At 45.6% G+C, this 19803-nt stretch overlaps 1 protein-coding gene across 1 annotated transcript in view; it reads left to right on the top strand.

Annotated features, from left to right (window-relative positions):
- The window catches only part of GRIN2B (glutamate ionotropic receptor NMDA type subunit 2B), a 210948-nt gene that overhangs the window by 74739 nt on the left and 116406 nt on the right, over positions 1 to 19803 (top strand). The window contains exon 3 of the mRNA XM_064452860.1: positions 17608 to 18206. Coding sequence (XP_064308930.1) covers positions 17608 to 18206 — 599 coding nt within the window. The remainder of the gene's footprint in view (positions 1 to 17607; positions 18207 to 19803) is intronic.

Genomic DNA, 19803 nt, shown 5'->3' with positions numbered 1-19803 from the left:
GCAAGCTCCCAGACCCAGTGTCTCGGCTGTCCTCTTGTGTTTCACCTTCCTACTGTGTGGGCAGGGCAAAGTGGCCAAACAGACCGGGTTTATCCTTGTTTGGAAGGGCTCTTAGTACTGTCCCACGGGAAGGTGGGCTGTGTGGGACAACCTGTCAAGAAAGGTGGACTTAGCCTTGCTTGAAAGTGGATTTGGCAGTAGATCCAGGGGAGTGCTGGCTGCTTGGCTGTGTGCTAAGAAGCTACCTGTGCATATGAAAAAGCATCTTCTTTTAATTCCCTGAACCTCACTCTGTTGATTATCATTGCCAGCTTCCAGGAAAGAAAATGCCATTCTCTGTAATGCCGTTCTAAGGGGTTTACAGCTTGACTGCGATGGATGGTGTTATTTCTGTTTCTGTTATTAGTCAACACATCCTTTTTTGCCTGTTTCTGGATGGCACATCACGAGCGGGAAATCTGTGAGCCCTAATCTGCTGGGCTTTGGAAAGCGCATAAAGGGTCACTGCCGGCAGCCCCTGGCAGTGGCTGGGAGCGACAGGAGGATTTAGCGGTGCAGAGCGCGGCTGCTGCTGCCGCGTGGGAAGGGACCGTGCTGCCGCGGCTCTGCATGTTGCCATGGAAACAAAGCTGGATCCTTAATCGGGATGCGCGTGTATGTGGACGTGAACCCACCGTCTGCTGTCATTTTGGCCTTACCTCCTGCTGCCCCAGTCCCAGCACAGTCATTGCTGCCCTGAGCCCAGTGGGTGGGAGGGGAGGCAATATGGAAGAACCCTGTGGAGCTGGGGGTGTGCAGGAGAAAGGTCCAAGATGGGCCTGAGAGAAAAGGTTTAAGATGTTTCTTTGGCCCTGGGGAGCAGAGAACAACATCTGCTCTTGGGGCAAGGGGAGCCTGAGGAGCAGACAGCAAGGGTAAGTCTCCCGTGGCAGCTGCGGTAGGAAGCACCCTGAGATATTGGGGTGCCCAGCTACTGCAGGAAGTGAGTGAGTCTCTGGGAGGTCATAGCTGCATGGCACAGTTTGTAGACCTTTAGGTATCACCCAGCAGGTTAGCTCCAGGGTTGGTACAATCATGACACTAAAAATTTAGCTTGGGGACTGCACTGCAACCAACCTTCAGCTTCAGGGATCCAAGCTAATACTTCAAGGTATTGTTGTGCCTTGCAGGCTTACTGGGTTGTCCAAGTTCTCTCTGGCATCTCTGATGTGGAGCTGTGGCATTGCACAATCCAGGCATGGTTCTGAGAGGCCTGGAGGTGTGAGGAGGCTGCTGTTGGGAAGTTGAAGCAATCATACAATGTGCTTAAAACAAGCTTATGCAGACATGGGTGAGCAAAGAGATCTCGTCTGTCATATTCCCTCTGCCCTGAGTACATCAGCTGAGAAGAAAAAATTTTCTAAATGAAAATCTTTTCAGTTGTGATGCCTAACCCATTCAATACCTGGAGGGGAGCACTTCAGGGAAAACCTAGAAGCTGTAGCAAAAGCTCTTGGCCCTTCAAGAGGGAGTAATCTCTCTTCTGAGTCCATGAAGACTGCAAGATGCTGTTAAACTCTGAAGAGGTGGTTTGGAGTAAGCTGTAGGACGGAAGGTGTTGCCCACTTGCAGTCCTGAAAAATCCCTTACCAAGACTCACCAGGAATGGGACCAGTTTATGTCTACTGTCCACATCCCGGCAGAAGGGATTATAACTAGCCTGCTTAAACTCCTCGTGCTGCTTCCATCTGAAATGCTTTTCATTTTAGTTTAGACTGTAAACCGTTGGGCAGTATCGCTATGCACTGTTAAAATGTTGCTGTCAGTGTGCCCAGAGGACTGGTGGCTTCCTTCATCAAAGTCCAAGACACGCAATTTACCTTGTATAAGGAGGTAAACTGCCCTGTTTATAGGAGGACAACCTAGTAAGGCCACAAGGCACAACACCACCTTGTAGAACCTGCAACCTTTAGAATGGTCAAGTCCGAGGCCAGGAGGACTTGTTTAATCTGCTGAAACAGACATGCTGGTGCTTATGGAGTGAAGTAGAAATCTTCTGGGGACCCAGCAATTTTCTTGTTGCATAGCAATGAAATAGGGGAATTATCAATGGGCTGTACAAAGTCCTCCACACCAGACAACTGAAGGGGAACTCAGGGCCCTCAGAAAGCTCCCTGTAAAAAAAAAAAGTGGATTTAGGACCCTCAACCCTTTATGTATGGGTGGAGTATGTACATTTTAAAACATGAAAAATGCAAAAATATTGCATGCTTTTCCTTCCTTGGGTATCCTAGAGCTACATTATAAAGAGAGATTCCATAGGAAGGAAGGCCAGTGAGGGATATCTGTAAAGGCTGTGTTTTCCCACTGATGAATAGAGAGGTTGTGTCCATAGCTTACTGCTGAATGCACAAGGATTCTGACCACATTCTCGCTTCCACCTAGAGACTATGGTGTTACTTTGAAGTTAATGGGATTAGCCTGATGAGTGAAAGGAGAAAGAGATCTGCTATCAGTCCTTAGAAATTACTGGGTAACATAACAAGAGCAGCTGGACACCAAATGAGCTGTAGAGCGCTGGTTTGATATCTCCATACAGTGTGTTTTCATTCACCAGGCATGCACACTCTGCAAGGCTGCATGCCTTGAAGGGCACTGATACCAAGATGATGAACATACATAGTTCTTAAATTCTGTTTCTTCTACTCTTAGCACAGAGAATGTCCTCTGAGATAAGGGGTGCATAGCGACTGCTGCAGGCTCCTACGCAGTGCAGATTGATGCATAGTATAGGAATGTACACATTCTGCATCCATTGAGATAATGAAAAGGTCGAGCTTCTTGCACTAACCACCAGACTTGAAGGAAAGGTTTTTCAGCTCAGTACTTCTCAGAAGGCAGTTATTCAGAGGTTTTGCATGAAAAGGAGAAAAGGCACTTCTTCCTACTAGTGAAAAAAAGATTCCTGAAGCTAGATGACCAGAGCGATGACTTTGTCTCACCTTCCAGAATTACTTACCTGCACCCTGAAATAAACCTTTCTGTGGCTATTCCCTTCCCACAAGTATTGCAGCTTCTGACCTGCCTAAGGGAAGGACAGGGTTTTTTGTTTGTTTGGTTGTTGTTTTTTTTTTAAACCAGATCGTCTTGGTGTATGTTAATTAGATGACTACTTCCCTCCATGAAAGATGAGTCTTGAAGGACTGTACTTTGTCAGGAAGAATAAAGTATGTTAAAAACATGTCTCCAGTGCTTTCACCCACAATTTGAAGGCATGCAAGCTCTCTTCCTCTGGGCTGTGGCCAGGGCTGTGTAGTGAAGCAGCCTGTGTAATCCTTGGCTTCTCTCTAAGAGCACTAACCAGAGGCTTAATTAGCTCTGAATGCATGTGTTGTGATGTAGACACTAATCTTCAGTAAGGCTGGACTGCACCATCACCTCATTTCGTAAGGATTGTTGTCAGATGCTAATCCACTTCAGGTGCTGCCAGGCTGAATTGGAGTGGAATTGGCATATTGGAGATGAGGCCTATCATGAGCCATCCTGCATATGTGTGTGTATATATATACACACCTGCATGCACTGAAGAACCTGGAGGGACCTGTGCGCAGGAAGACAAGAAATAATGAGAGAGTGATACAAAGTGGAAGGGAAAGACAAAGCATTACAGCCAACGGCTCTTTCCTTGCAGGAGGTGCAGTCCTGGACATGGCTTTTTCTTTCCCCTCTCATATTCTTATTTGTTCATCTTTTGTCATGGGGCCTGGCCAGGCAATGTTCTGACTGTATAGCTTGTTTCTCCCTGGCTTGCTGTAGCTCCTGCTGATGCTTCCATCTATTTCCCACTCCCCCGTCGTGACAGAGTGTATGGTTAAGAAAGAGGACAGACAATGGGAGATGCAGGAAAACAAGATGCATCAGCTTTGCCTTTGAGCCAGTCAAAGAGCTATTTCTATACCTTACATGCCTCACCCTGGCTTTTATTCTCCCAGATGCTTTTGTTACTCTTATTATTGATGGCCAGCAGAGGCAAATCGTTTGGCTGCTCCATCAATCCCTTTCTCTGCTGTGCCGATCCTCGACAGAAATCTCAGTGCCTCATGTGCGTGTGTGATCTTGAAAAAGATATGGCAGTTCAGTCCCAGCCTTGGGTTTTGTTTAAAAAAGTACAAAGCCTAATATAGAGAGAAAAAGTTGAATTCAAGTACAAAAAGAGCATCTTATTTATTATGCTGCTGCTTTTAAGTTATGTCAAAGGCATATTGAATATATAGATGGCACCTTCTATTAATGTGCAGGTAAGTATAGGAAAAACAGTGAATTCAATTGTGTGTGCTCTGGCACAAAGTTAAGCTGACTAGGAATGGGCTAGCTGACTTTCATCACCCAACCAAAGAAGTACAGAACTGAAACTCATAGCACCCTTACTGCAAAGTTGGATGGGCTGATTCCCTCTCGCAAATCCTCTTCATCAAACCCTGAGGAGTGTAAATGTTCATGAGCTGAGATTATGGAGGTGGATATAATGGTCCTTACAGCACCAATCACTGTAGCAACCATTAAAGTTAATTGTTTCTAGAACTGCAGGGAGATTGCAAGCTCTAGCTCTGCAAGTCCTCTATGGTCCAGTCTTTTACCAAGAACAACTTCCGATTCATTGGAGTTCAGAAATGGCTTTTACTTGAATAGGAGGTTTGACACAATTTCTGCCTCAGTCTCATTGCAGCAAGGGGTATGGCAAATGGCTGTTAATCATCAGGGCAAAGAAAAGGAACTAAAGAGCTATGATCCCAATACGAAGTAATAGGAAGTGGTAATTCAGCAGGTGTGGATTTGCCAGAACATCCTGCAGATGTTTGGATGGGCATGCGTGCGTACAGGGGACTTCATATATTTGTGAGTGTTTCTGTCTGTAAAGCTGTAGAAAACCTCCTATTGAGTTTCTGAGACTTAATAGATGGGAGCTCAAGAAGAACATTTGAGGAGTGAGCTTCTTTCCTTTCTAATATCTGTGTAAATAATTCCATGTGCTTTATTGGTCTCAGAGTCTCTACAGTGGGGAAGAGGAGAATCAATAATAATTTAAAACTTTGTGAATCAATTAGATAAGCAAGACAGGCATGACAACAGCTTCCTAACAGAGGCACTGCTCACTGGTTGATTAGGAAGGAGAGCTGGGTAGAGAGGAGGTAGGTGCTGCCGTGCATTCATCCATCCTGGAGCACAAGCGGTAACTAGCTATGGCCAAAGCCAGCTCTGATGAGGATCAGACCTTCAAGCATGACAAATAAGGATGCATATTGAAATCCTTATTGCTTGTTCCATCCAAGGACTCCTGTAACACAATGATACAGTCACTTTCGAAAGCAGAGACTGAATCCAGAGTCATAGAATCATAGAATGGTTTGGGTTGGAAGGGATATTTAAAAGTCATCTAGTCCAACCCCCCTGCATTGAGCAGGGACATCCCCAACTAGATCAGGTTGCTCAGAGCCCCGTCCAACCTGACCTTGAATGTTTCTAGGGATGGGGCCTCCATAACCTCTCTGGGCAACCTGTTCCAGTGTTTCACCACCCTTATTGTAAAAACTTTTTTCCTTATATCCAGTTGAAATCTACCCTCCTTTAGTTTAAAACCATTGCCCCTTGTCCTGTCACAACAGGCCTTGCTAAACAGATTGCCCCCATCCTTCCTATAGTCCCCCTTTAAGAACTGGAAGGCTGCAATAAGGTCTCCCGGCAGCTTTCTCTCTTCCAGGCTGAATGACCCCAACTCTCTCACCCTGTCCTCGTAGGAGAGGTGCTCCATCCCTCTGATCATCTTTGTGGCCCTCCTCTGGACCTGCTCCAACAGTTCCATGTCCTTCTTGTGCTGAGGGTTCCGGAGCTGGGTGCAATACTCCAGGTGGGGTCTCACCAGAGTGTAGCAGAGGGGCAGAATCACTTCCTTTGACCTGCTGGCCATGCTGCTTTTGATGCAGCCCAGGATACGGTTGGCCTTCTGAGCTGCAAGTCCACATTGTTGGCTCATGTCCAGCTTCTCGTCCACCGGAACCCTCAAGTCCTTCTCTGCAGGGCTGCTCTTGATCCCTTCATTCCCCAGCCTGTACTGATATCAGGGATTGCCCCAACCCAGGTGCAGGACCTCACACTTGGCCTTGTTGAACCTCATGACGTTTTCACAGGCCCACCTCTCCAGCTTGTCCAGGTCTCTTTGGATGACATCCCGTCCTTCTGGCGTGTCAACTGCACTGCTCAGCTTGGTATCATCTGCAAACTTGCTGGGGGTGCACTTGATCCCACTATGTTATTGATGAAGGTATTAAACAGCACTGGATCCAGTATGGACCCCTGAGGGACACCACTTGTCACCAGTCTCCATCTGGACGTCGAGCCATTGGCCACTACCCTCTGGATGTGACCATCCAGCCAGTTCCTTATCCACCAAACAGTTCACTCATCAAATCCATACCTTTCCAGTTTAGAGAGAAGGATGCTGTGGGGGACTGTGTCAAGGGCCTTACAGAAGTCAACACCTGTTGCTTTTCCCTTGTCCACTGATGTAGTCACTGCATCATAGAAGGCCACTAGGTTGGTCAGGTATGACTTGCCCTTGGTGAAGCCATGCTGGCTGTCTCGAAACACCTCCCTGTCCTAGGTCCAGGGTCTCCACCTCTCTGTCCTTAGTTCAGGTCTAATGGCTCAGAAATCCACCTCTGGTTCTTCTCCTTAAGCTTAGAGAGTCCCCAACTAGATCTAAACCAGAAGGAATGTCACCACAGCAGTGCAGGCCAGGATTTGAACTAGTTCACACTCCTGACATGGCAGCTCCACTGGACCTGAGCTGGAGTTTCAACACAGTGTTAACGCATAAATGCCTTACGATAAGCTCACAATTTCTGTGCCTTGCTTTGCCTGGTGCACACATACATGTTACGTGTTAATGAGGCAGCTGCTCACCAGTAGCATGTCCAAACAGAAATGGCCCAGGGTACTGTTCCTTCATTTTATGCCCAGGCTCTTTTATACTTTGGTGGCAGCACAAGCAAGGTAGAAAAATCCCTCTTAAAATGCACCACATTGGGCTGCCTTCTTGCCTGGTACACAGTGAGGGTTTGACATTGCTCCTGTCCCAGTCCATGTTGTAAAACACAGGTTGGAGTGAGCTGGGGTGAGTCAGGTTTGTGAGAGCTCAGGGCAGGGAGGAGGTGTACTCTGAGCAAGCACCACCTCCTTTGCAAAGTGATAGGATCTGATCTGGAGGGTGCAGTGAAAGGTAGCGTGGATCCTCATGGCCTCAGAAAGCTGTGAGTATGAAATAGCTGAATGCTTACTCCCAGGTTTAGGAGGAGAAAAGGTGGGATCACTTCTTTCTGAATTTTGGGGCTGCCTCACAGCATGAAGCCAATGACCCGGGCTAACTGAATAAACCTCACTGGTTTTGTGGGTCTGAATCCCCACAAAAGAGCTATGCAGGAGGGCTGGGAAGCTAAGACAACAGCACATATGCTTCACACCTTCCTCTCACACCACAAAGTAAAACAGTGCCGAGGAGCATAGAGGCAGTCAGGAACCCCTCCTGGAGAAGGAGGCCTGGGTGGGCAGGATGAGGGGAAATCTTGACTTGACTCCTGCCTGCCCCTAATTACCTGGCACAAGAGGTCCAGGCAGGTGTTCTGTCAGACCCCCCTCCTCTTCCTGAGCATCTCTGCAGTCCTAGCAGGCTGCTGGGGATGAGTCCCTCTTTGGGGTGAGGATAGCAACGGTCAGCCCCATCCTTTTCAGCCTCAACACAGGTGGGCTAGACTGTACTGCGTGCAGGGCTGCAGGGAGCAAGGGGCTGCAGGGAGCAATGGCTGCCAGCGCTGGCTGTAAGGAGCTTACATGGCTGTATTACGTGTGCGTGGTTGCCAGGGAAACTCCACTGCTGAACTGGTACCAAAGCGGTGGGGGCCAGAGCTTTTTTTTTCTTTTTCTTTTTTACCTCCTTTCTTTTAATCTACTCAGAGCATCAATTACGAGCCTCTTAGAGAAGAGGCAGACAGGTATGGGGCACTGGGAAATCTGGAGTTTGTATAATCTAGTCAAATCTCACCTCTTGGTTTTGTCCCCTTGCTAGAGAGCTCTTCCATTTTAAGTGGTTTTGTTGTTTTTTTTTTTTAGTTTTTTCTTTTGAGTAAGAGTGTTGCCTATTTACTGCTGGGCAAACTAGATAAGGCTGAAGCCTTTTACTGCTCCTTGCCTTAAGGAAAGTGTTGGGCACATCTACACAGGCTTTGCCTTCAGCTGCTTGCTCACTTGCACTCTGAGGCAAGCCAGCTCTGATTCAAAGGGTATGTAAGCTATATCAATGCATTGAAAATTATCTAAATGGGCTAATAAGGCCAGCCTCTAAGGAAAGATTAAGTCCTGGCACATTACCTTAAATTGACTACTGTGCTTCAGCTGTGGTCTGGCTAGCTCAGAGCATGGCCACAGCCAACTTCACTCTGTCCATAAAGGCTAAGTAGACCTTGGCATCACCAGGACTGCAGATGCCACATGTCAGGATGCAGAGCAACTAACAGTCTTGCTTGCAGAAGGTTAATACTTAAAGAAGCAATGCAGAATTTGAGTGAAAGGGCATATCAGTACTTCATGAGACAGAAGGGCCCTCATGGACACACTCTGACCTGTCCACAACTGGGCCACAGTGAGAGGAGATCTTCAGCTCCTGAGAGGCTCAGAGGTCTTTGGATGCAATGCTGAACTTCCAGGGCTTATCTAAATAGACTCTGTGCACCTTTGGAAGTTCTGCTCATAATAAGGTTTGCTCATAATAAGAGACCAAAGGCATACTTGATGAAATGGAAGAGCAGTTAATTTAGAAATGATAAAAAGAAATAGCATTTCACCCTGGATAGTTGATTTGAGAAATTTATTCAATGACATCTTGCCAAATACTGTGATTGCACTTTTTTAAGAGTGCTAGACAGTTTTATGGCTGCTATTGATTCATATGGCTATACCAATGACAATGTTCAGCTTACAGTCAAAATTCAGTCCTTAGTCTGGAGGTTAAGACAGCCAGAAAAGAAGCCCCAGGAAAACACCATGATGTAAATGGATGATGAGTAATGGGACAGTCTGACTTTCCTCTGACTGATATGGGCTGGCAATGCCAACCTAGTGGGCTTGTCTGAGCTGGGACAGGGGAGCTAGGCCTGGGCTGTCCGGATTTCCAGTGTGGTATAACATGGTATCTGGTGGGAAGAATCTACATGGAATGACCAGTGGTTTAATCTGTCCATGTAAGCTCATCAAAAAAGGAAACACATGCCTATGGAGGTGAAAATGGAAATGCAACAAACCTGGTGTGAAAACTGTTTATCCTCACAGATTGCTAACTGCCATTTTCCCTCTGTGGAAAAGTTCTGGCGTCCATATGTGATGCTCTGAGAAGCTGGTATGGTGTACCATCATATACTAGCCTGCTTTGACCAGTAATTGTGTATAAAAATCACAAATGGTGCACCCTATTCTTAGCCAAACAACTTTTGGGTTTTTCTCTGAATTGTATATGTCAGACAATTGCCCTGGTGTGTTTGTCTTTCATCTTTTTTATTAATTGCATGTGGTATGGAGTGAAACAATCCCAAGATCAAGATTTCAGAATCTAGGGTATCTTGTGTTTCCTCCATGGCAAAATGCTTAGAATGAATTATTTCTGTAGACCCTGAAGTGGAAAGTGGAAATCACTTGGTTGTTTTCAGACCTTGAGTCATCTTTAATCGGTGACCTTTTTTATTGCACCTCTCAGGATATCCTCGGTGCTGGAGCACTTGCACGGTTGTTCCTGGGCTAGGGCTCTGCAGCAGATCTGTTTCCACTGCTACAGAGAGATTAACGTCCAAGCCATGACTGGGATCTGTGTATATGATGATACTGATGTGTATAGTTAATGCCATTATACATATGAATCTTTGTATGTTTGTTACCGTTTACCAGGGTGATAAAATTCAGCTACACTAGCGACTCTAGATTCCTTATCACAATTATTATCAGAGGTCGCCAGGGATCATGGCTTCCAGAGAAGACCTAGAGAGCCATCAACCATTTTCCTCATTGACACAGACCTTCTTTCTTGGCCACCTCTATGTTCTGCTTAGCAGCGATCAGAAGGACAGCAATATGCTCTCCTGTAAGAGAGGGCTCTTACAGCCTTCCACCAATGGATCACAGTATATCCTGCCTGCCTTTCCATCAATGGGGACACTGAATTGGGTCTCTCCCTATCATTCATCCACCAGCTTCTGTAATCACATTTCTGTAACCATCAGGAGCTGGCAGATGTTCTTGCCAAGCGACTCTCCATCATCTTTGAAAGGTCATGGAGGACAGGAGAGGTGCCCGAGGACTGGAGGAAAGTAAATGTAACTCCAATCTTCAAAAAGGGCAAGAAGGAGGACCCAGGAAACTATAGGCCAGTCAGCCTCACCTCCATCCCTGGAAAGGTAATGGAACAGCTCATTCTGGAGGTCATCTCCAGGCATGTAGAGGAAAAGAAGGTTATCAGAAGTAGTCAGCATGGATTCACCAAGGTAAGATCATGCTTGACCAACCCAATAACCTTCTATGATGGCGTGACTGGCTAGGTAGATGAAGGGAGAGCAGTGGATGTTGTTTATCTTGACTTCAGCAAGGTGTTCGACACTGTCTCCCATAAGATCCTCACAGACAAGCTAAGGAAGTGTGGGTTAGATGACTGGACAGTGAGGTGGATTGAGAACTGGCTGAACAACAGAGCTTAGTGGGCTCTGATCAATGGCGCAGGGTCTGGTTGGAGGTCTGTAACTAGCAGTGTTCCCCAGGGGTCTGTGCTGGGTTCAGCCCTGTTCAATATGTTCATCGATGACCTGGATGAAGGGACAGAGTGTAACCTCAGCAAGTTCGCTGATGATACCCAGCTGGGAGGAGTGGCTGATATACCAGAAGGCTGTGTTGCCATTCAGCGAGACCTGGACAGGCTGGAGAGCTGGGCTGAGGGGAACCTCATGAAATTCAACAAGAGCAAGTGCAAGGTCCTGCACCTGGGGAGGAACGACCCCACGCACCAGTACATGTTGGGGGTTCACCTGCTGGAAAGCGGCTCTGTTGAGAAAGACCTGGGAGTGCTGGTGGACAATAAGCTGACCACGAGCCAGCACTGTGCCCTTGTGGCCAAGAAGGCCAACAGTCCCCTGGAGTGCATAAAAAGGAGGGTGGTCAGCAGACCGAGGGAGGTTATCCTCCCCCTCTACTCCGCACTAGTGAGGCCACATCTGGAGTATTGTGTCCAGTTTTGGGACCCCAGTTTAAGGACAGGGAAGAACTACAGAAATGATCAGGGGACTGGAGCATCCCTCTTACAAGGAAAGGCTGAGACACCTGGGTTTTTTTAGCCTGGAGAAGACTGAGGGGGGATCTCATCAATACTTATAAATATATGAAGGGCAGGTGTCAAGAGGATGGGGCCAGACTCTCTTCAGTGGTGCCCAACGACAGGACAAGGGGCAACAGGAACACAGGAAGTTCCACCTAAACATGGGAAAAAACTTCTTTACTGTGAGGGTGCGAGAGCAGTGGAACAGGCTGCCCAGAGAAGTTGTGAAGTTTCCTTCCCTGGAGACATTCAAAACCCTCCTGGATGCAGTCCTGTGCCCCCTGCTCTAGGTGTGCCTGCTCAAGCAGGGGTAGTTGGACAAGATGATCTCCAAAAGTCCCTTCCAACACCTACCATTCTGTGATTCTGTGTGATCATCTCTGAGCTATGTATCTTTCTGTCAAATTTCTGTCCAGTGTGTTCAGTAGTTATTATGACAACAAGGGAAGGAACTGATAAATGATATGGTTATGTAAACCACGTTTCTGCATCTAACGAATTTGAACTTCCCACTGACGGCACGTTCCTGGGCAGCTCTGAGGATTTTCATCAAGAACGATCCACTCATCAGTGAATCAGCGTTGGGAAAGGATTGCAGGAGGTCATCTGCTCCATCTGCTGTGCAAGCCAAAATCAGTAATAACCCAGGGAACCTGTTCCAATAAGACAGGAAAGTTTTGAAATCCTACTTAGTATGAACTAGGCAAAGAGTCATTAAGAAATGACGCAGTCCAACATGCTCCAACCTTACTTTGAGTAGGTTTTGCTGTGCATATGTGTATTTGTGGAAATGTGAGCGTGTATGTGTGTGAGAGACACAGAGTTGCTATTCTAGACACCAGTCCCACCACGGGGACATTTTGCTAGGTCTGTAGTGTCACCATGTTCTCATAATCCCTACTGCAAGCACTCAGGGAAAGGACTCACACAGGGTGATGCAGCATGCAATATTAAAAACAGAGTTTTATTGTATTGAGTTGTTGAAAACTAAATAAATAAATTAAATGTGGGGAGAAAAAACAAATAGGCAGAAGACTCTGACTGCAGGCTAGCCTGAGGCAGTGATGCATTTGTGGTAAGAATAAACAGGAATAAATGAACACTTAAGCAACAAAGATCCTGATTTCCTGTCAGTTCTGTTATAAAAAACAGGACTTAGAAATATAGAAAATTTAACTATAAGACTTTGAACTGTTGCGGCATTTTCAATCACGAACAACAGAACTCCCAGTGAATCAGGTATCCCACCAGGACTGTCACAAATAGGTACACAGTGGTGTCTCAATTTTGAAGAAAAGAAATACATAGGTAGAGAAATTAAGCTCTGCGTTTTCCCAGAAGTTATTTGGTGCTTGCCTGCTCCTTTTTGCCTCCACAAAATGTGTGGTAGGCAGGGCTAAAGTCTAAACAGGAGGCAGCCCTATGTGATTTGTCTGTAGGTCATAGAGGAATTTTGCAAATCAAGACTGTATTAAAGATACACGAACAGCTTTTCTTCTAAATCAGGAAAATGAGAAGAAAGCTCTAGAAAGTGATAGTGGCCTAAGTCATTAGGATCTTCTAGGATGCCCTTTGCAAACCAGAAAGGAAGGGAAGGGCAAACCCCTGTTGTTAAATATGGTTGCACAGGAAGCTTAATGCAGCAGCAAATGGGGTTAGATATACTGATGTTCCCCAAAGCCTAATAAAAAGGGGCTACTCCCAGAGCAGCACAAATTGTATTTCTCCTGCACCTGTGCAGAGATAGCAGCTTAGGGCATTTTGCAAAACATGGTTCATTTCTCTAAATTCAAGAAGCAAACACGTGCCCTTGACTTGCTCCTCACTCAAATTTCTTGTGCATAACTTGACAAACCTGGCCTTTGTGAGGTCTGGCACTTGGGCTGGAGCTGAAGGAACTTGCCGCCAGTAGCAAAATATCAATTTGTAGCCCAGCCACCAGAGCATGGCACACAGAACCAGATTATATTTAAATAGGCTGCACTGGGGAAACATAAAATACTGATCTTCTCATTCCCCAAGTCAGCAGTTACACTATGGCTTGGTGGAAGGCTCTCTAGTTCATCAGGATGACTGCCCCACTGCAACTGTTTCTGAGGATCCTGTGTTCCTCTGCTTTAGGGATGTTCTTGGGTCTGCCCCATGCTGAGAAGCAGTTCTGCTCTGGATAGTAAGATGTTGTTTGTAAGGCAGTTATTGCTTTTGCTTTCCTGGGGAATCCAGAGTGGCTGTTAGGAAGGAACTTGTGAGAAAAGCACCCTAGGGACCTTTCTTGCCACATCTGAGGTAAATGGTTCGTTAAATGACAGTGATTGGTTTCAACTGGTACAGCTGCAGGAGGGTTCCAGGAGAGTCACCTGCAGCCTTGCCAAGGGCCTGCATCCCAGGTGTGGGGGCCAGACCTGGCCTTTGTGCAATATCTGCATGGGCCTGCCCTTGAGGGACAGAAGTCACTGGTCAACTCAGAATTGCTGGCAATAACACTTGGCTACTCTCTAAACCTTGTGCCACCTCCACAAATGCTCTTACATCCACCTAGGAACTCACCAGCCACCAGTCTCCAAGAGGAGGCTTCATGGTGAGTGCTTTTGCACCTTCACTGTGTGCAATCCAGCCTCCTTATGTGAGGGGTTAAACGTGCAGGAGGGGGAGGCAATACTTGTCCCAGCAGCGGTAAACTCAGAGCAGATTTTCTGTGGGAAGCCATCTGTCAGTTGGGGAGTGGTGCTGTGTCAATTGATCGGCTCCACCTCCAGCTCAGCTCTGCAGACTACAGATCCCTGACCTTGCAGGGTGACAGTGGGGGAGTACTAGGATCTTTAGAGTCATCGAGATCCTGAAATGGAGCCTCTACTCTTTCAGACTGGGTGAGGGACACCCTGCAGGATCTTGCTGTCTCTTGCAGCAGTTAGCTATGGGGAGCCTGGGCTTGTAGATGAATGGGCTGCAAGAGAAAGACAAGATTTTTCCCATAGTCAGGGGATCGTATGGATGATGTTCAGTGTAAAGGACTACTGCTTTGAACTCAACCTGTCCCTATCCCAAACTTAAATCTGTCTCCCAGTGGCAACACTGAACAATGTTTTGGCTGTTCCAAGGTGAAAGGGGGAGGTGGAGAGTGTGAAATTTCTGCAGGAGAATAATAGGAGCTTCTAATGTCTGGAAAATCCCCTTAAAACCCCCCTTAGACCTACCTCCTAATTTAAAAGCTTTCACTGTAATGCCACAGTGAGGTCAAATTCCTTCTCTGTTGGACAGCCTTGTGGTTGTCTGTCAGTTCAGCTCCTCTTTTCCCCTGGCTTTCCACCAGGTGTAGTCAAAAATAAGGAAAGGAAGGCAATTGTGGCTCTAAGGCATTTTTATTAGTTTGCTTTTTGTCCCCCAAAAGGCACTCACTAAGATTCCCATCCAGCTCTGTCAGCAATTCTCCTGAATCATTATGAAAGGGGCACTTCTACACTGTTGGTTGTCCTTCTTCCCTCGCCCCTCTCTTTTCCGAGTGCTCAGTTGGTTAGGGAATGAAGAACATTTGGCTAGCCCAAGTATGGGGGTTATCAAGTGTCAAGAGACATCTTCACAAGCCAAAAGCTGGACTAGCTTGCACCTCCTTAGTGCTCTCATTTTGAACAGAAGTTGCCTCTTCTTGCTGTTTCTAAATAAAAATGCAAGCAGTTGCTCAAAAGCAATTATTACATGCACAACCAAGTGGTCGGTGCTGTTTGATTTAGGGAGGGGTGCTTACGTTTCTTGGTGGAGAGGAATTGTTTAGCTGAGTTACGATAAAGCTATTTATTTGGTGTATTGATTTTTGATGTTCTGATACACTCTGGTTAGTGAGGAGCTCTGAATTTTCTCCCTGAGTCTTTGGGGCTGAATGCCCTTCAACAGTTGGGCTGTGCTGTGTGTGTGTGTGTTGCCTTGAAATACTAGTGGATTTACCATCTCCCATCCCCTATTTATCACTGAGAAAAGCACCCAGTATTTTTTTCAGACAAGACTTCAAGATGCAGTGTCGAATATTCCTGTAATTCAATAGCCAGGTCCTTCAGATCTTAGACTCTCTGCTAGAAACTGTGGAAATTCGCAGTCAGTTCAGAGGTTCTTATGCATAAGTACAGAAAACCTTCTGTTGAATTTAATAAAAAAGTAAATGCTAGTCATCAGTGTAGCTGTCTTGCCTTTTTGTGTTACAGAAAGGCTGAGTCTTCACACTCTAGCATTCAGTTTGCTACAAGTGGCTTTCAAAGGCACAGTGCAATGAAAGGTATTGGAGATGCTTGTTCAGGCTTTCTTCAAACTCTGGCAGATGCTGTGACAATAGTTTAATCTTTCCTCTGGCTTTCCTGATTTTCTCCATAAGCTTCAAAGCTAAAAAAAAAGTGTCTTTTTATTGGAAAAGTAAGGTATTTTTCTGAGCAGAGTTCTCAAAGTGGGCGAATTCCAGTGATAGAAAGTATGAGCTGTTTGCCACAGATTGAGAGGCTCAGTTGCTGCTCCTGTTTTTTTAACTTGTCTCTAATTTGTTGCTGCCTTCTTTTCCTTTTTCTTTTTGTGTACATTTATTTTTCCAGAGAGCAAAGAGCAGCCCTAAGAGTACTTTCTCAAGTGGGTCATGAGCTGTGTGGAGGAAGTGAACAAAGTTTAATCACCAGACCTCTTAGAAGAGATGTGAGGATCTGGGAGCAAGGACTCTTTTGTATAGGATGTGACCTATAGGTAGTTCAGAAAAGAGAAACAAACAGCTTAAGCTGGATGCAGGATCAGAGCTTTTTTTTTTTCTGCAGTTGCTGAGCTATGGCATATTTTGCCAACAGAGAAAATGGCTATAGGTAATCAAAACCATGACTGATGGAGGTATGTATGGATGGTTGATTAACTGGCATCCCTGCTGAAAAACAGCTTTACCTGCCAGGCTGTAGGAGAGTCAATTTGGTAGAGAGCTGTTCTGAATGTGAATATCTTGAGGTAATGTCTTGAGGCATTTGCACAATGAATTTCCCCATTTGAATACTCCTGACTATCTCCTTTTGGATATCTGGTTCACCTCTTCTGGCTTATTGAAAGAAGGCGGGGCTGCTATCTCATTCCTAAAAGTGGTAAGTGGTGATTGGATTTGGAAGAATTTCCTATTGTAATGGGAATTTCTGCAGAGACATATAATTTAATTCTGCCCTTTTTTGTTTGTTTGTGGTCTAATTCTACACAAGTCAGTGGGAGTCTGCAGTTGATTTTAAAAGATAGACGATCAATCCATAAGAAAGCACATTGGCAAATGCTTTTTCCATTCATTTCCATCATGAATTGGGCAAAAGCAGGGATTTGGATTTTACTGGATCTGTCACAAGTTGAAACCCTGCTATCTTGTGAAATCCCAAGAAGAAAAAGGCTTACACTATGCAGTTGGAGAGCTGAGATCTGTACAAAACTCCCTTGGAATCTTGGAGGTTATAGAATGGTACAAATTCCGATTCTTGCAAAGATGAACTTGGTATGGTAGAAGGATATGAAAGCAATACCAAGAGAAATATTGAGCTGATAGTTCTCTAAAACATGCTATAAACAAAAAACATGATAGTTCAGAATTTTATTTTTTCTATTTTTTGTATGCTTTATGTTGTTCTGAGACTTAGCCTTCACAGTTGTAGCTCTCTGTTGTACTGCTTGCTTTGAGAGGAGCTTGCAGTGGAGGTTCTCAGAGCTATATGTGTCCAATGGTTTTGCCTGCTCTAGTTGTACTTCAGTCTGGATACTCAACCTAGAGTGACTGTCCCAAACTAAATCAGTATCAAAGCTGCTGTGTATCCTGTTTATACTACATATAAGGTTATGAAAATCCCAGGATTAAAGGTCTTAATTTCTGCAGCCACAGAACATTTTGTGCATACTCTCTTTTTCTGTCCTTACTTGTGTGCCACTTGTTCCCTGTCTGTTATAATCATGCCTAACATTTGAAACCTTTAAGTAATTTCAGCAACCTGCCTTTAAAAATAAAGTAAGGACAGCTGGTCATAAAAAGGCTTTTACTTCCTTCCCACTTGCTGCACTTAAAATTTAAATTTTTAAAAGTTAAAAATCCTTAAGCTCTGGCCAAGACATGAAGTGTAAAATTCTGACCACATGCCTCCCTCTCCATGCTCAATGGGTTGACTTGGAATGCTGCTTTATTTCCTTTGACCTATTCTTGTTTTCTTTCTCTCTCTCTTCCTTTCTTTAACTTCCTATTCTAGGATGAGTCATCCATGTTCTTCCAGTTTGGCCCATCAATAGAACAGCAAGCCTCTGTCATGCTCAACATCATGGAAGAATATGACTGGTACATCTTCTCCATTGTTACCACTTACTTCCCTGGTTACCAGGACTTTGTGAACAAGATCCGCAGTACCATTGAGCACAGCTTTGTGGGTTGGGAACTGGAGGAGGTCCTCCTATTGGACATGTCCCTGGACGATGGGGACTCAAAGATCCAGAACCAGCTCAAGAAGCTCCAAAGCCCTGTTATCCTCCTCTACTGCACAAAGGAAGAGGCCACCTACATTTTTGAGGTGGCCAACTCTGTGGGTCTGACAGGCTATGGTTATACGTGGATTGTGCCCAGCCTGGTGGCAGGGGATACAGACACAGTGCCATCTGAGTTCCCCACTGGGCTCATCTCTGTCTCATATGATGAATGGGACTACGGTCTTCCTGCCAGAGTGAGGGATGGAATAGCCATAATCACCACGGCTGCTTCTGATATGCTGTCTGAACACAGTTTCATCCCTGAGCCCAAGAGCAGCTGTTACAACACCCAGGAGAAAAGGATTTACCAGTCCAACATGCTCAACAGGTAAGGGAAGGAGCCTTACAAAAGAGGGATCAGAGAGGACCTCTGAGACCAGAATAATTCTGCTAGGGCACATGGTGCTTCGGGGCAGTGGGCAGTGTTGGACAGAACCTGGGCAAGGGGAGGCGTGCAAATGGTGTGACCTGCATTGCTGTGTGTCATGAGTGCTAGTACTGTCACCCCCTTAGAAAGCCTCCATACAACACGAGAGGCAAGCCAGCACCAGGAAAAGGAACAACGAATGCATTGAACTTCTTGGACAAAATTTTGCTTTTATAGCAGTGCTGAACTTCTTGGGGTGTCTTTGCATGAATGGGTCTGTAACTCTCAGGTGGGTTCTTTCTGCAAGCAGTGGGGATGTTTGTATTGAAATCTAGAAGGTGCCAGGTTCTGTTCCAGGCACCAGCTGTATGTGAATGGGTGTCTATAGATGATGGCTGTGTAACCCACCTGGAATAGTTTCATGGCACCTGTTGTATGAGGACCAAGTATCCTTCTTCCATCCATTAGCCCTGAATTACAGGAGAGAAGGAAGTGCAGCGAGATCTGGAGAACTAGAGCTGCAAAAAGAGTTAGAGTCAAGAACTTTGCTCAGCTCCTGCTTTATACTGGAAGCCTTTAAAGCCCTTGGGTGTCTTAAGTATCCAGCTTACCTCAAAGAGGAGGACTTGTGCTTCCCTGCTCATTGGCACCTTGTTGACCATTGTCAGCTGGGTGTTTTGGGTCCCATTGTCTGTGGTACACATTATGTAGAGAGCATAAGCACGTCCATCAGAACAGGAAGTTTTTCTAGATGGAAAAAGGTATTTAAAAATAGGGAAAACCTATTAGGATAAACATCTTCTTTTGATCCAGATTCAGATTTTCTTAAGTAACAGTGCTAGGAAGCCTGTGGTGGAACAACCTCTAGAACAGCACTCTGATTACTATATCTTCCTTTTTGTCCCAGCTGGAGTTTTAGTGTGTTGCTAAGCAACCCAGATAATTAGACATGGGAAGAGCTGGGGGAGGTGCTATCTGCAATTAGCCAGATGCCCCCTGACCTGTTCAGCTGTTGTTCTCCAATGGTTTACATATAAAATCCTTGGGCAGGTTGGTCCATTTGTGGTAGGACAAGGGGAACCTAGGCAGTGGCTATCAGGAAAGGTGGTCACACAGAGCTTAGTGTCTTTGTTCATTTGTCATGATGAACCATGGAACGCTGTAAATGTGATGGATTGGTTTGTGTGCTATGACCCCTCACTGTCAACTGTACTGGGCAGATAGAGGGACTGGTGGAAAAGAAAGCAGATTTTGCTGTTTTGTGAAAGTTGGGGACTGAAGGAAAAGTCTATTATTCGACCTGTTATATTATCCATAATGCTATCTGGTATTTGTTCTTTGTCTCTATGATCCACTGGCATATTACTAGGTCTTATTGCCTTTACTTCCTCTTCTACATACTGGCTTTTTGCTGTCTGCAAGCTTTTGAACCACTAAAGGTGCCCAAAGCTTTTATCAGTTTCCTTCCCAGCTAGGCTTAGAGGCAAGGGGTGTTTTCTGCTGCTTTTTTGAGTCATCCCTCCTGGAATGATTAAGCAGAGAAAAAATATATATACAA

This window comes from Phalacrocorax carbo, chromosome 1 (genome assembly GCF_963921805.1).
Source record: "Phalacrocorax carbo chromosome 1, bPhaCar2.1, whole genome shotgun sequence".
In the NCBI taxonomy this organism is placed as follows: domain Eukaryota; kingdom Metazoa; phylum Chordata; class Aves; order Suliformes; family Phalacrocoracidae; genus Phalacrocorax; species Phalacrocorax carbo.
The sequence above is the reverse complement of the archived record's forward strand: the minus strand, read 5'-3'. Positions and strand labels throughout refer to the sequence as shown.